Raw genomic sequence first — 16,911 nt, 5'->3', positions numbered from 1 at the left:
CAAAAAATGACCTCACTTGGCAAAAATCTTCTCACTTCAATAGTCATAAACTGGTTTTGACAAGGGCAGGATTCAAGCCCTCTCACAACAACCCCCTCTCCACACACACACACACACACACACACACACACACTCCATCTGACCCTTAACTCAGCAGCAACACCAACCAGCACCCCTTCCTCTGACTCCTCTCTCTCTATCTTATAACTCCATTCTCCTTCTCCTGGTTTTATCCTTCCCATTTTTATCTTCCTCCTCTTTATCTCCTTCCCTCCCTCCCTCTCTCTCTCTTTCTTCACTCATTACATATTCAACACCTCACCTTGTTCCCTGTGGGTCGTAAAGACGAGGAGAGGAAGGCAGGAAAGAGAGGTTGGAAGAGGAGTGGGAGAGATAGAGGGAGGGAGGGAGGTGAAGGGGAGGGAGAGAGAGAGAGAGGGAGAGGGAGAGAGAACAACAAAGACAGACAAAAGACAAAAAGAGAAAGATCTGTGTGTGTGTCTGTGTGTATGTGTGTGTGTGTGTGTGTTGGGGGGAGCAAACAGAGAAACATAAAGAGAAATAAGTAAATAAAGACAAACAGAGGGAGGGAAAAAGGAGAAAGGCAGAAAGAGAGATAGGGAGGGGTACAGAGATGTGAGTAGGGAGTAGAGAGTACGGGTGTAGAGAGACTGACAGAAGACAGAAAGAGGGAGAGAGAGTGAGAGAGAGAGGGGGAGAGAGAGAGAGAGAAAGAGGGGGAGTGAGAGAGAGAAAGAGAGAGGGGGGAGAGAAAGAGGGAGAGAGAGTGAGAGAGAGAGAGTGTGAGAAGGAGAAAGAGGGACAGAGAGAGAGAGAGAAAGAGGGAGAGAGAGAGAGAGAAAGAGGGAGAGAGAGAGAGAGAGAGGGAGAGAGAAAAAGAGGGAGAGAGAGAGAGAGGGAGAAAGAGGGAGCGAGAGTGAGAGAGAGAGGGAGAGAGAGAGAGAAAGAGGGGGAGTGAGAGAGAGAAAGAGAGAGGGGGGAGAGAAAGAGGGAGAGAGAGTGAGAGAGAGAGAGAGTGAGAGAAGGAGAAAGAGGGACAGAGAGAGAAAGAGGGAGAGAGAGAGAGAGAGAGGGAGAGAGAAAAAAAGGGAGAGAGAGAGAGGGAGAAAGAGGGAGCGAGAGAGAGAGGGAGAAAGAGGGAGCGAGAGAGAGAAAGAGGGAGACAGAGAGAGAGAGAGAGAGAGAGAGAGAGAGAGAGAGAGAGAGGAGTGGTGCTTGGGCGGCCCGGGCGACGCAGTGTGCCTGTGTTTGAAATTCCGCTCACAGCCAAAGCAATTTCCTGGCAGTGGCTGTGCTGTCAGCTGCTTGGCTGGCTGGCGGTGAAATATGGTGGCTGGGAGTCAGCCGCTAGCAGCCCCCGACAACCTGATGGATGGAGCCCCAGAGGAGAGGAGCAGCAGCAGGAGAAGGTAGAGGAGGACGGTGGAAGAGGACAGTGAGAGGGAGGATGGAGGGAGGGAGAAACAACGGAAAAAAAGAGCAGGAGGGGGGGATACACAGTAAATGCAACCAACTGAGCAACGGTGGTGATAGGATGTAAACAGAGGGAGAAATATAAAGACAGACATAAAGAGAGGAAAGAGAAAACAGATGGAAAAAGGTGAAAAGAAAGAGGAGAAAGGTAAATGGGGAAACAGAGAAGAGGGAGGGAGACTGGGGAGTTTAGAAAGAGGACTGAGAACGGAGGGTGGACCTCCAACTAACCAGCCAAAGTCTAGACACGGGAAACCTGCCTAAGAATCACCTGGGTCTCTCCCGGGTGGGAGAGGGGGTGGACGGGTCGAACGAGACTGACCAACAGTGGCAGACTGAGACAGAGAGTTTATCATAATTTTAATTTTACTATATTACATATAACAGTTTTAACTCAATTTTCAGAGTATATTTTTACTCTGTTTATAGTTTTCATGTATTGAAAATTCACTGACATTAAAATGCTGCAATAATAGTCTCCACTCATCTGGGTATGCTTTCCACAAAGTTTTGGAGCTCGGCTGCAGGGATTTGCAGGGTCAGACAATGATTTTGGCAAATGTTTGAGAGGGCTGAGGTCAGGGCTCAAGTGCAGGCCAGTAAAGTCCTTCCCTACCAATCTGAGATAATAGAGCTGAAAGGATTGGTTATTTAATAGATTAGTAAATCAACATAAACTGAACAGTGTAGTGTCTGAAGAAATCATGAAAACTTACATAATGTCTAAACAAAACCCTTTCACAAAATTGGTGTGACATCATCACACACAGCTATACAATTCATTTCTCTGGATTTTGAATTCATTTTGTGGCCCACAAGCACTGCCATACAACACAAAATTGTTAAAGAATAATAACAAAGACATGAAGCTGAAATAACTGATTGATTGCCAATTAATCGATTAGTCAGTTAAGACAAAGTCACAAAGATGAATTAATTCCAGTTTCACAAATCATATTTTCTGTTTCCCTTTATTCTGTCAAACTTAGCTTAATTGGGTTTGTGGATTGTTGGTCAGGCAAAAGAAGACATGGGGCTGTGGGAAATTGTGATGGCCATTTTCACTTTTACACAGCATTTTAGAAATTAACAGTTTAATACACAAGTTGATAATAAGAATAATGGTTAGTTACAGTCCTGTCTGGGAAACCAGGGAAATGGTTGCCATGTTGAAACAGGAAGGGTCATTGACAAACTGTGGCCACACACAACTGTGGACTAAACACTGAAACAAAATATCAATGTATGCTATAGCCTGAAGCATTCATTTGACTGGAGCTAAACAGGACTGGCATAAACCATGAAAGAAAGAACAGCATCGCCAAAAATGTAAGTTATGTATGGAAAGGGTTTCAGTGTCCCAATGTACAAGGACCGAAAGTCACATCCTGTTTGTATTGGGTAAAGACACCAAATACCAAATTCACTTCAATGTCCTGATTCTAACCCAGAGGGTTTCTCCTTCACAGCATTGTGTGAAGGACAGTAGAAGAGCAGCAGTAACTGTTGTAACAGCCATGGAGCCCACACAATGTCATGTCCAGGCTTACTACAATACTCAGTTAATGCCCTGTCAATCATACCAAGACGGTTCTGAAGGCCCTACCACTGTGATTGATGCATCAATTAACAGCCCGCTCTGACCTCCAGAATTGTTCATTTGAAATTGTAATTAAGCAATTAGGGGCAATTAAGAAACAGAGACTGCTGAATGAAAGTCAGAAGACAATTTGAGAGGGAGAGAGAGGAACAGAGGGGGGAAGAGCGAGCTGTCCGAATTAAAGCTCTCAGAGAGAAACAAAAGCCCCATCTTTCTGCAGAAACTCCAGGGAACTCTCAACTTGTGGTGAACTTGCAGCGGCCGCAAACAGTTTAGTGTAAAACCTAGAAGGTCAAACGAATGAATTTTGTCAGACAAGTACTTATCTCCTGCATATTAATTAGAGTGGGGTGTGTGTGTGTGTGTGTGTGTGTGTGTATGGGGAGGGGGGTGCTGTGAGGGCGGTAAATGCTGGGCTTATCTTTACACAGAAAGGGAAAAAAGCTGATTGAAGCAGGATTACAAGCTCCTGAATAAAGCTCTTGGCATCAGCAGTATACCTTTTGAGGAGAGGGGGAACTGCTGCTTGTTCAAGGGGAGGAAGCTGAACTAACTGGCCATGTACTGCATATTATCCAGCATTTAAATATTGCCTGCAATACCTGTGGGAGGATCAACATAGTCCAACTGGGCTTTGAGGTGGGTAGCAATATCCTAGAGGTTGGAAAATCAGACCTTTGACTTGAGGCATCAAAACAGATTTTTTAATAAGCCCCACCCGTTTTAGCTACTATTGCTAGGCCTGTCAAACTTTTTGCTTGGGCTCAGCACCAGAGTGGTTCACAATGATAACACTGGTAGATGCATCACTTGAAATTCCTAGTAATTTTCTCAAAAATGGGTTCCTGATTTCAGAGGTAGACAAATCCAGACATCTCATTTATAGCAGATGACTGCTGATTTGGTTGGACAATTGTCACTAGCACATATTATCAGTTGAAGCTATATAGCTAATTTAGCTAAGTTATTCATCTCTAGCACAGATCCATAACCCACGACTTTACAAAATAATGTAGTAGGCTATGAAATGTGACTGGCCCTGGAAGTAACACATCGTTAAGCATATTAATGATTACAGCTTATGGTAGACAAACACACTTTTGAATCAATTACTTCCACTTTTCCTCAAGTATTTAAAGACTTGGAGAATATAAATATAAAAAAAAGAAACCTTCATCCAAACTTTTCATATACAAATATAACAAACAACTAAAGCCCAATGCACCCACTGTTCTACTTATAGTCGCTGAAATATGACTTGGCAATTGCTGTCACGGAGAGGAATTTTAAAACACCATGAATTCCAAGGTAACTTCTAATCTAATAGTGTACTACCTCGGTGTGAACTTTTGGAACTGTGTGAGCATCAAATGTTCACACAGAGTCAAACTTTCCTACAAAAAAAAAGAATGGAAAGGAAAACCGCCACATCAATTACACACTGTAAAACTCTACCCAACATTTCATTAGTTAGAGAAGCCAGTTCAGGTCACGGGAGGCACATAGCCAGTGACCCTCTAATGATGTAGCAATGACAGAACATGGCAGATGGCATGACCTGCTTCATGGACGACAGTAAATGACACAAAACTCTCGCTCCGTCTGTCTCCGTCTCTCTTCTTTTCTCATCCCTCCCTCTCCCTGCCCCTCTCGGTCTGCAGTGTGCTCTCAAATTGATGGCAGTATTTGTCTGTTTATGAACACAGAGGTGACTTGTAATCAGCCTGAACGGGCGCAGGCAGCCCTCTGCTTCGGGCCTGTTAGTGCCACATAAGCTGCCGCATCTGTCGGGAGGGCCTGCCAGGAGAACAGAAGAAGGAGAGGAGGAAGGTGGTAGATACAGACAAGAAGAGTTGATAAGACAGCAAATACGGTGAAAAGGGGAATTACTGAAAAAAAATTTACACTATTATGTAAAAAAAATAAGATAAGGCAAAAGGCTATGAACTAAGCTGGGGGGAAAAGGCATAAAATTGCCAGAGTGTGAGAGCTGTGTTCCTGGGAAAAGTCAGCGATTCATCTTCAAACTGAGGGAGAATAAAGAGAGGGATGATTGAGGGATTGAAACGACGCAGGGATGATGGGGTAAAATTGGCCGTAAATCTCAGAAATGGATCAGAAATGGTTGGCTGACACCAGAAGACAATGCACACTGAGAGAGGAGAGGAAGGACAGGGAGGCAAATCGACACAAATGCACGCAAAAAACACACAGAGAGAACCTCAGCTTCACACACAAGGCGGGTTTGACCACTGAACAAAGAGAGACAGAGAGGGGGGAGACAGTGACTGTAATGTAGGGGCTGCAGCAGTCACTGAGAGAGGGCATTAAAGAGGATTTCAAGGTGCAAAATTCATCTAGGCTCTGTGACAGGATCTAACACATTTGTTTCAGATTGAAAATTAATTTTCTAATATTAAAAAGGTCAAAAAGAAACCAAGGCAACAATGACCTCTTTGTCATCCTTAACAAATTATCCAAAATGGCAGTGTCAAATTGGTGGGGATATGTCGGCCAGTGATGAATGCTTCTGGTAATCAGCCAATCAAAAAGAATTCTTCTTCTGCTTTTGATAAATGAGCTGGAAAAGCAACGCTTTAGGAAGAAGATGGGTCCATTTGTTTCTTTGGTCTCTTTTCCTTTTTTTTCTCACTCTCTATTTCTTTCTGTTCAAAACAAACAACAGGGTAGCTTGGGAACAGATTATAGCTCCTTGCATCAGTGCCTCTTTCAGCCATTTTCCCTGCTGACCAATGTTTAGCTGCAGATGGTAAATGATGGAATTTTATGAAACAGCTTGAGCAAGGTTTCCTTCAGATGGATGGAGAAGTTTACAGCCAGCTTTAAAGCAAATACTTAGTTGCTGTTCACACAATGACTGGACTTGATCACACCTCTATTTTACACCTCACATTGTGCTTATTCATGTGCATGTTCCTCTTGAAGCCGCATCAAGTAAGAAAGGGCAGAAAGAGCTGAAAAACAAAACAAACTAGCAAACAAACCAACATCTCATCAGTTTATTTTGCTATTTTGCTTATTGTTTTAGTATCAAATGATTCATAATTCATCAGTCCTGTTACATGACCACTACACCCCCATTATGACTGGGCTATTTCAGTGGCATCCTCTTTCTTGTCACTTCATGAACACCAAAATTCATTCCAGCAACTGGGCCACTCACACCGGGGTCTCTTAGTTTCCTTAAAGAATGAGGCTCTAGTATAACACTTACACTACTATCGACAAAAGTATCAGGACACCTGACCATTACACCAACAGGGACTTTAAATACATCTCATTCTAAACACATAGACAGCTTTGCAGCTTTAACAGCTTCCGCTCTTCTAGGAAGGCTTTCCACAACATGCTGGAGCGTTTCTGTGGGAATGTTTGCCCTTTCATGCAGCAGAGCATTTGTGAGGCCAGACACTGATGCTGGATGAAAAGACCTGGCTCACAATCTCCGTTCCAGTTCAAAAACAGCTCCACAGAGAGGTTTGTCCGTATACTTTTGTCTATATAGTGTACTTTTTAATGTTATTATAAACAACAGTTCCCCTAACAAGCTATGAGTGATGTACCTGGTGCCTCTTTCCATAACTCCACTCCAAAATCTGTCCAAAAAATAAATGAAAGGGCCATACAGTTGAATTACATGATATATTCCATCATTATGATTAACACAGCAATAGCTGGTTTGTACAAGTCTCAAAGTAATACCAGCAGAACAACAGCAACAACAGCAGCCTTGTTGTTAAATATTTTATTTTACTCATCTGTGCAACTAAATTCATCAACATTTGCGGCCTATGCAAATTGAAATCCAAGGTTTCATATTGTGAGGTGGATGAGAGTTGCTGGGATGTAACCGTATCGGATGAGCTGTAGCTGAAGCCTTCGCAGAGAAGTAGAGAGGTTGCTGATTCTCAGCGAGATTGGTAGTGAAAGGTTCTTTTCACATGACAGGCACTTGTTTAAATCAATGTTAAAATAAAAAAATAACTATTATATAACTTTCTCTTTGTCAACAAATCACATGAACCGTAGCCCTGCTGATAAACCTTTTCATCACAGACCCATTACAACATTTGTTTATTTATAACAAGCCACACTGCAATTGCAATACTGTACAATGTTATTGCAGATTTTTCTCATATTGTACAGGATAAATGAAAAGACAAAAAACAAAAATGCATTAGTCTGTCTCTGTATTGTAAGACGTTATGGGTGGAACTCAACACCAAGCCCTTTGGTCACAGCTGCACGTTTTAGCAAACATTACTCAAACAGGAGTAAATGATGCATTTGTTAGTCTCTAGTGAATACACTTTTTAATCATAAAGTGAATTTGTTGGGGATAATGTTCAGCTGCGGAGCAATACACAAGCAAATGTGTTTCTCCTCCATCCCATGATTCACCTGTAAGCTTTGGTTTCATTTCCTCTGAGGGGGGAACATATTTGTCACCATCACCTTGCAGTCTGTCTTTATGCAGACTGTATGTTGTGAGGAGTGATGAATTTACAGCCTTGACTGTAACTGTACATACTCTGTAGCCTGATCATATATTAATATAAACGTTCTGGCTGATGGGACTTGGAGTTACTGTTTTTAAAACATCATTTGTTGTTCAGGACAGTGTTTGCATAAAAAGATATGAGTGAATGCAAATGTTCTCAGCAGTGCTGAATTAATATACAAATATCTGTCAAATAAAAGTTTTCAGCCATCAATACCAATGCAGTGTAGATTGCTCACGCTACAAGCTTTGATTTAAATGGCACTTGTCTGGGAAGTTATTGCCCTAAAACTGAACAAGAAAGCTATTTTCCCAGCAGAAAGAGAGTGTTGCTGAATTCACAATGACAGAGAATCGCTTTGGAGTGACAAGGGTGTCTGTCACAAGAATGGTTGATGGGGTTTCAAACTGAATGGGCTGCTTTGTGCAACAGAGGGCAATGTGACTATGAATTATGATGCTTTAAGCACAGATCTGTGGCTATCTAAATTAGAAAAGTCAAAACGTCAGGGTCAGATTAACGTACATTGAATTCAATTAGCAATAATAATCTGGACTAGGTTTTTAGTGTTGATGCTGAGAGAACAGCACATATGGAACAATTCAGTAAGTACAACATACTGAATTATTATGAGACTGTTACTAGTTATTAGAATTGTATTACTAGACAATCACCCAAATTTCACCACAAAAAGAATCACCTTGAGTTCCTTGTTTCTGCTAAAACCATGACACTTTGTGATCATCTACAGGGAGAGTGAAAGTGAGAGTAAAGTGAGGGTCGTGGTTTGGAGTGTAATTATATTTGGCTATAGCTTTCTAGGTTCTGGCTAAGGAAAATATAATGCGTTACAAATCTTGAATTCAGCAGCTATCAAATAAATTTAAACTGTAAGCACTGGAACATGATGACTGTCTCATGCTTACCACCACATTCAAGTGCGAGGCAGACACCTGAAAATGTCATTTAGATTTTGTTTGTCCAAACCGTCAGGTCCTCTGAACCACCAACCTGCACAGTCCAGCTTTTAGGCACAATTGTAGTGTGCAATATGGAAAATTACCAGAAAACCGATAATGACAACCCCCCTTTCCAGCTCTCTTTCAGTAGTTTTTAAACAATAGGATAGACCACACATGCTAAGTTAGTCCAACTGTTCTGTTGTAGCTGCTGCTGAGCTCCTGTTAATGGAGTCCTCCAGCAGAGCCCTCCAACCCTGGTAGCCTCATTAGACTCATGTGCCTGCTGTGTGAGATGAGCATGAATGGAGGGCAGCAGCACAGGGCCTCTTGGCTGCAGAGTTGGCAATGAAACTGGCATCTGGGAGCCCCAGACATGAGTAGTGTGTCTGATGGGATTAACTGGCTGTGGTGAGAGAAAGGGACAGAAGAGGAGAGGTTGCCCAAGCCTCCAAATTAACTCCGCAAGACTGAAGGCATTCATCAGGGAGAAGGGGGCTACAGGAGGACAAGTGCTGGTAGGATGGTTATCAACAGAAAAGCAGAGCATCTGACCAGCAGGAGTGGACTTAGGAAACATATGGCTTAGTACTCTATTGACTGGGGACTTCCTTTAACCAGCCAGAGGGCCCAACTTCACTACGGCAAACATTTTTTTTTTGTTTTTTTTTCACAAGGCATTAATGATATGGCTAAAAATCTACAGTGAATTTGATATGTATGACACTGAGTCTCTTAATATGAAACTACTTGTGATCTACTATCTATATGCTTTATTTGAATGATTATTCAGGGCCTGGAGAAGTAAAATTACACAGTATTTCACAGGAGAAGTCTGAAAAATTAACCTAATTTAGTGTAACCCAATTTATTTTTTTATTTTCCTGCCACAGTAATCACATTGTGGCACATTAGATTCTTTTTCTGGCCTCTTGACAGCAGCTCAACCCAAGTTCTATCTAATGGTGCTGTTAGTTTGAATTTACTTGTAAAAGTATGCATATGAGAGAAAAAAAATTCCCACGCTGGCAAGTTAAACGTATGCATCTGAGATAACCTGTTTGTGCAGTGCAGTACTCTAGATGTGTGTTAGCATCTGGCTGTCTCCTCAGGATTGGTATGTGTATGGGTTTGTGTATGTGTATGAATGACAGGCATGAGTGGATCACCCTGTCATGACAGAGTTTATCGATCAGTGTGTCAGTACCGGGGAAAAAGGTTAATCTGCCTGATGCCAGCCCCGCTCTTCACCCCATCTCTGGCCTGCCTTGCATCCCGCCCAAGCCCGCTCCCTCTCTTATCAGGATTAGAGGGGTGTACAAAAGGGCAGAGTATTCCCAGGACACACACTGACCTTCAATAATCCCACCAACCTGCCGGTCTGCTTATAATTAACATCAGGAACAAAGAGAAAAATCCCTGGCCTGCCTGTGTAGCAGTCCTCTGACTGGAAGACTAAAACTGGAGAAGAAAAAGTTACAGTAGACTTAGAGACTGAAAGCATAGGGACTTGCTTCAGTAATATGTTTTGAATGGCCAGGAGAGCCTAGCTGACATTCTGGAGGTGCTGACTAGCCTATCCTTTGCTCCCCAGTGCACACACCCTCAACAGAGATTGGAGGAACATGCTGAAACAAGCAGGCAGGCAGAAAACTGTACTTGAGACCAGAAGACATTACTGTGGTGAAGGAATGTGGAGCACTGTGTGTGTGCCTGTGTGTAGGGGGGGGGCATGTGAGGATATGTCTGTGTGTGTGTGTGTGCATGCGTGTGTTTGTGCATGCATGCTTGCTCACCGGGTCTTGGTTCATCTGTACTATGAGTTGTTTGACAGCATGCAGTGTGGGGTGGGCCCATGGGGACGGATCCTGCCAGTGGCGATTCAGGTCGAAGCCCATCAGAGAACACCTGCACAGTTTAAATGGAAAACTGAAAGATGATACCTCACAAAAAATACTATGCATAATTAAATGTATATTCTACAGATAGAAGGATAGATAGATAATGAAGTCCCCAAAAGGACATAGCAGGAATTGTTTTATCTGACATGCCTTTGCATAACCTTGCAATAGGTTTTGTGGTACACAAACAGCTAGGGTGTTGGTCCAGTCCAGTCATGTTACGGCAATATCAATGATGTGATCAATGATGAAGATGTGACATGTAGCTATGTATAAGACAGCAACTCTAAAGTGTTACTAGAAACCTCTAATTGCCATTATGGAATGTTTGCATAAAGGTGCACCCTGAGCTGCCCTGTTTGCTGTCATATCTATCTTTGACATTTAGTGAATCCCTTAGTAATGATACAGGAGTTACTGACACTGTAGAGAAACTGAGCAGAGCAGCCAGCCGCAAACAAAATACTCATCCCAGGTTAACTGACATTGATTATTTTCTCTGCATGTATCAATTTCAGTCTGCTCCACACTGTATCCTGCTGCGACAACTATGCAGTATCCGTGTGTCTGTCTGTGCGTGCATGTGTGTGCATGTGTGTGTGTGTGAGAGAGAGAGAGGCTGAGAGAAAGTGTATGCATGTGTATAAATGAGCATGTGTGGTTGTCGAGGTGAGGACTATCACACCTTCACCGTCAGCATGCTGCTCATCACCACCCAGTGTGAAGGCAAACTAATGATAACAGCTTTTAAGCAGTCGCCAATCACAGTCAAAAATATTATAGAGATTGTCACTGTTGGGGACAGCATCTGAGATTCCCTGCAAATATTTTCAAATGCAGTGATGAGGCATCACCACTAGATGGCAGTCACAAACGCATCAGGAGCACACTGCTGAGATGCTTATCTCAATGTGCATTAGTATTCCTGGAGCTGAGCCTATTAAGTAAAAGGCAATTATGAAGAAGGGAAAGAGAATAGAGGAGAGGAGGATGCCCACAGAGCTACAGCAATAGTGTTAAAGACAGAGAGGAGGAGAGGGTGGACAGAGAGACTGGCAGAGTGAACATCTTCTAACAAATGCACTGCTGTGAGCTATATGAATTCATTAAGCTCCCTAAAGGTGGAGTTAAGAGGGTATAATCCCACATAGCAGGATATAAAACCATGTAATGTGTGAATTCTATGTGACGTAGCAATACATTCAAATTAAGAATAAGAAAGATGCATGTTTGTATACCTGTAATTGCCCAGGTATACTCCATCAGGATTTAGCATGGGGACGATCTTGAAGATCACATGATCTCTTAGGATCTGAGCCACGGGATGCTGGCTCACCAGGAAGTCAATCACACCTATCAAATACACACACACACACACACACACACACACACAAATAGACTTGAAAAGAAAACCAAAGAGCGGTTGGCGGTTAATTGAGTTTTGAGAAACAAAAGGAGAAGGAAGGACGGCGAGGGGCATCGTCAGAATCAGGGGAGGAATAGGAGACATCAAGCCGAATCGATACAAATGGAATGGAGCTGACGGCGCTGGAAAAACAGCCAGCACACTGCGGGCTAGAAGCCAATTCATCTGATTCATGATGATGCACACATACAATGAAACAGACACACACACACAGACTGACACAGACAGACAGACAGCAGACATACAGATAGATAGACAGATAGACAGACAGGTGGACAGTCCCTTCCTCACAAACACCATCTCTACACCTCCTTGCCACAATACCTCACTTTGTCTTACTGAGTCAAAGTAATGGACAGGGACCCCCACTAAGAGTAAGGCCATGCCCTTTGTCCCTTTATCGCACCAGACTTCCTCAGACTGTTACTTATAAACAAGGAAGTGGCTCCCAGAAGGAGCAAACCTTCCCACTCACCTCAGCTTGAGCAGGAGGAAGAGAGCAAAGAGTCATTAAATCCTGCTAAAACTGTCTTTTAGGCTGTTGTCGTGCTATTCCCAAAGGCTTCACAGTTTTTCAAGCTGTTTTATTAGCTTTGAGTTGGCGGCACTCAGGCACATAGACAATGTAACCTATATCTTCAGAAAGTGCTTCTCGAGATTTTATTTAGAAACACGGGTTCTTGTTCTTATTTCTGTAACACTCAGATGTCTCAAGTCCAGTTGCAGTGCATATGTACCCCAGAATTAACGAGCAGGAGACAATAAAAAATAAAATATTCTTTATACTTTATGTAGCATTTTCGAAAAGAAAGTACTGAAAATGGACGCTGACAGTGAAGTTCAGTTTAATACCTGAAGTACAATTTACTGAGCATGTGGTGTTTTCTGTGCCAACAGCTGCTTAGAGACTTGAAATTTACAACTGAAAAAACTGGGTCACAGAATTTGAATGATGAGGGTATTTATCAAATTTAAAAATACAGATTAGGGACTGTTTTTGGTTTGAAAGACTTAGAGAGTTACAACTACACTACATGGGTATTATGTTTTGTTTAGGAGGCGCAGCAAGGATTTGTGATTCTTGTGAATATACACTGCAGTTAAGTCTTTTTCTTATTAAATTAAATTTCTATGTGTTTATCGCGGGTTATGTTCCATTTTAATAGCATGATCCATTTATGTAGTTTTAGTCATTTTAAAAATATTAAGTCTGTCAACAGTAAACTGTAAGTAGTATGTGTTCCTCCTATCCTACTCTGACAAAAACAAAAACAGAAAAACAGCTAACTTTGAGTGGCTACATGCTTTGTTCAACACGTTTCTAATAATGCCATTAAATTTGTTAACGGATACAAATGTTCTGTAGATCTTTTTGCAGGTTATTCCATGACCAAGATGCATAGTATAAAAAAGCATTTTTCACCAGATTTATCAAAATCTGTGGTCAATTAAAAAGCAACCACTTGGACATGCAGCTGACAACACAGAGACAAGTGGTGCTGCATCTGAATCAAATCAATGAGACAGGGCACTGACCTAATATTAAAACTTTACCTTGACAAATAAAGGAAGCAGGAGACTCTCCCGGGTGAACACGAGCTGTAAGAAACACCAATTTCTTCTCCCTCTCTGTACTCCTGTGGTCTGGGGGGGGGGGGGGGGTGGGGGGTAGATAGGAAGAAAGGGGGAGAAAGGTGTGAGGAAAGAACATTAGAAGGAGCAAGACAGTGTGTTGTTCACAGACAAAGAAAGTCCTACTTGTAGCAGACACTAATTCTAAAAACTTTCAGTCTCTTTCAGACTAAAACACGATTATCTTAATTTAGTACGGAAATTAAATATACAAGTAACCAATTACAGTCCAGTGTGTGAGGCTGGGTCAAAACACACACTGACCTGGCCATTCATTTTCAGCCAGACACACATGAATGAATCATCAAACCAACACATGGCACAGAATATTCAACCGGAGAGGTGAATTATACATCTACAGAGGTCAGGATCAGCCTGCAGCAGGTGTGACCTTATAGAGGTTTTCTTTGATTTAAGTCTTCAGGTGTGGCTCAAGACGTCTCTCTCTCTCTCTGGCAAGACGCTTCTCCCCTCCTCCGCTCTAACTCTGCCTCGGATGGGATGTTAGACAAATGAGTTGTACCTTGGAGGATTTTCAGAGTACTTTTCTTGAGTATCCTCATTCACTTTACTGGTGGATAAATAAGGGTTAATGAACCTTTCAACACAGCGTGTTCTACGTGAATGACTACATCTGAAACTTTTAATTAGATGAGAAGGATGAGAATGTGTTTCAATGTCTCAAAGTCAAATTAGCCTCCAGTGGAAAGAGGTTAGAATACAATAGATGTTGTGAAGATCATTCCTTCAATACTGTACAATGGGCAGGCTGAGTGGTAAAAAGAGTTCATATTCACCGAGGTCAAATCGCTGCTTTCTTTCTTTTCCAGTGTTTCTCCTCTATCTGCTGTTGCTAATGGATGAAAGTGATTGTGTGTCTCATTGCTATACACAAACTTAATATCTTATCGATTCTTCCACCAGCTTCTGCTGAGCTGAGAAAATGCTAATTAGCAACAGGCTATACACCTTTCCTTCTCCTTAATTCCAATTTAGCCTCAGAGCGGTGTGTGTGAGGGTGTGTGTGTGTGTGTGTGTGCGCGAGCGAATGTGTTCTTCTGTGTGTGTGGGTGCGCACATGTGTGTCTGTTTGAGTGGTTAGGGGTCGTAAACAAAAAAAGAAAAAAAAAGCGTTGTTCCATTTAAGTACTCTGCCTCTGATTTTATTTCGCTTTTCTCTCGCTCTGCCCTTCACAGAGACAAATGGCTTTGCCATTCAGTAGTCTCCGTGGAGCGGAGTGGGCCGTTTGTTGTAAATGTGAGTGCTTGCGGTTTGGCCGGCCGCTGGGTGCTCGGTGGCTGTGAAATTCCATCACTTAGAAATTCTGCTTTGGCCGCGACCCCAGGCCACCACACAGGCTCTTGGTACAAGACCACAGCCATGGCATACACACACACCATTGTGTTTCCATCACTTCTGGGGACATTACATAGACTTACATTCATTTCCTGGAGGCTTAACCACCACCTAACATAAACATAACTTGCAGATTCCGAGCCCAAACCTCAGGCTAACCTTAACGCAAGCCTTCACACTAATATTTAATGATTTACGTTGTGGGGACTTGAGTTTTGTCCCCATAAGTAAGACGGGTGTAACAGAAACACAGACTTTATCTCTACAATAAAACCAAAAACCCAGAAAGTTGTGAGCCAAACCAAAAGCAGCTGCCAAGGTCCAGACTGTCAGGGAATTCAACCGTCGTGGCCACGCTACATTTAGTCTCAGTGCTAGTGTACCCTTGCTGTTTCTTCAAAACAATCTCTTACAGCAGCCTCCTGGAGCTTACAACAGACCCACTGTTTCTCCCTCGTCCTTCTGTTTCTTTTAACCAGACTAATGAGGACATTTCAGCAATGTGTGGACATTTTGAAGGAAAAGGATCATTTCAAGGTCAGGACCAAAGTTAGAATTTTTGGTTTTCGGTTAGAGTTATGGGGTTGAGGTTAAACATTTAGTTGTGGGAGGGGACAAGGGAACAACTTATGTTGCTGAGAGTCCTCACAACAGTAGAAAGACCAACATGTGTATATGTGTGTGTGTGACTGTGTCTCCTCAGGGCTCTCACAAATGCTCCCCCAAGTAGCTGTTGTGTTTATGTGTATCTCCGCTTTGCTCTGTATCTGGCTGTGCCCAGCCAAGCGATGTAGCAAAAAATTAAGTCCCATTATTCCATAGGCAACCGACAACCCAGAGGGAGCCTGGAAGAACCAGGTACCATTGCAAAGCTACATGTAAAAGAAAATCAAATTTTTGGTGTAGCTGTGGTTGACACACAACATGAAGGTCAGGGTCAAGTTATGGCTGAGTTTCAAGAGCACAGCACTGCAGCAGCATCTCCTGACCTCAAGGTGTCAGTAGAGATCAGCAGGGCGGCTGGTGTCAGAAGATGGAGATAAATAAAGAGACGGAACCAAAAAAAGAAGGTAAAAGAAGGCGAGGGCGAGGAATCAGATTGAAAGGCAGTAGCATAAATGACCTAACTCTCCTGGAAATGTCTTTCTTTCTCTGCAGACAGTTTTAGAGATTGTAGCAGGAGGGAAGAACAACCCAGAACAACAGTATTTTAACAATAAATGTCTTCCGTGTGCAGTGCTGAGCTGAATGTCAAACTGACATCACTACCACACAAGTAGACTTTCAAGACACTTTCAGAATTCATCATTAATTTATCTTTATTGTAGAGATGTGCTACATCCTCCCATCTCAGTGTGTTATGACGACTGGCTTTTCCTTTTGTTGTATGTGTGTATATTAGGGCTGCAACTAATGATTGTTTTCGATTATTGGTTAGTTGACTAATTAACGTATGGAATGATCAAAAAAGGGGATTAAATATGCCAAGCACAATTTCCCTGAGTCCACTGGGAGATTTTTAAATTGCCTGTTAATGTCCAAAATCCAAATCAAAGAGATTTAATTTATATCAACATAAAAAGTGTGTTATATACATACACTGGACAAGCTGGTCCCAGCAAATGTTTTACATGCTTACTTCATAAATGACCAAAACAGTTGCTAAACAATTTTCTGTTCGCTGACTTACTGACTATTCAAGAAACTGCTTTAGTTCTCATATACATTCATTTATTACGGTTAAGAGAAAGTGAATTTGTCCCCTCTATGTGCACTCGCTTGCTCAAATGTAAGAAGACCAACATTGTGACATTCTCCATAAATTAGATTGTATCTAATATTTTTTAAAGACCTTAAAAAGAAGATGTGCACAAATTATTCAAATTAAAGGTGCAGTTTGGCCAAGAATGCTGGCATCTACTGCTGAGAGCCCATGTCTCCAAATGATGAGCCACGTTAACGTCACATCATTGCAGTGCTCTGCGGGCCTGTCACAGCGGCACGACTAAATAAAATATA

General features: G+C 42.3%; 1 protein-coding gene across 2 annotated transcripts in view; it reads right to left on the bottom strand.

Annotated features, from left to right (window-relative positions):
- agbl4 (AGBL carboxypeptidase 4) overlaps positions 1-16,911 on the bottom strand; it is a 366,309-nt gene that overhangs the window by 12,860 nt on the left and 336,538 nt on the right. For both annotated transcript variants that reach the window (XM_046390770.1, XM_046390771.1), the window contains exons 10-12: positions 13,458-13,547; positions 11,716-11,830; positions 10,373-10,484 (exon numbers count right to left, since the gene is read on the bottom strand). In XM_046390770.1, the coding sequence (XP_046246726.1) occupies positions 10,373-10,484; positions 11,716-11,830; positions 13,458-13,547 (317 nt within the window). The remainder of the gene's footprint in view (positions 1-10,372; positions 10,485-11,715; positions 11,831-13,457; positions 13,548-16,911) is intronic.

Source organism: Scatophagus argus, chromosome 6, assembly GCF_020382885.2.
Source record: "Scatophagus argus isolate fScaArg1 chromosome 6, fScaArg1.pri, whole genome shotgun sequence".
In the NCBI taxonomy this organism is placed as follows: Eukaryota; Metazoa; Chordata; class Actinopteri; family Scatophagidae; genus Scatophagus; species Scatophagus argus.
This window is presented reverse-complemented; position numbering and strand designations above follow the sequence as displayed.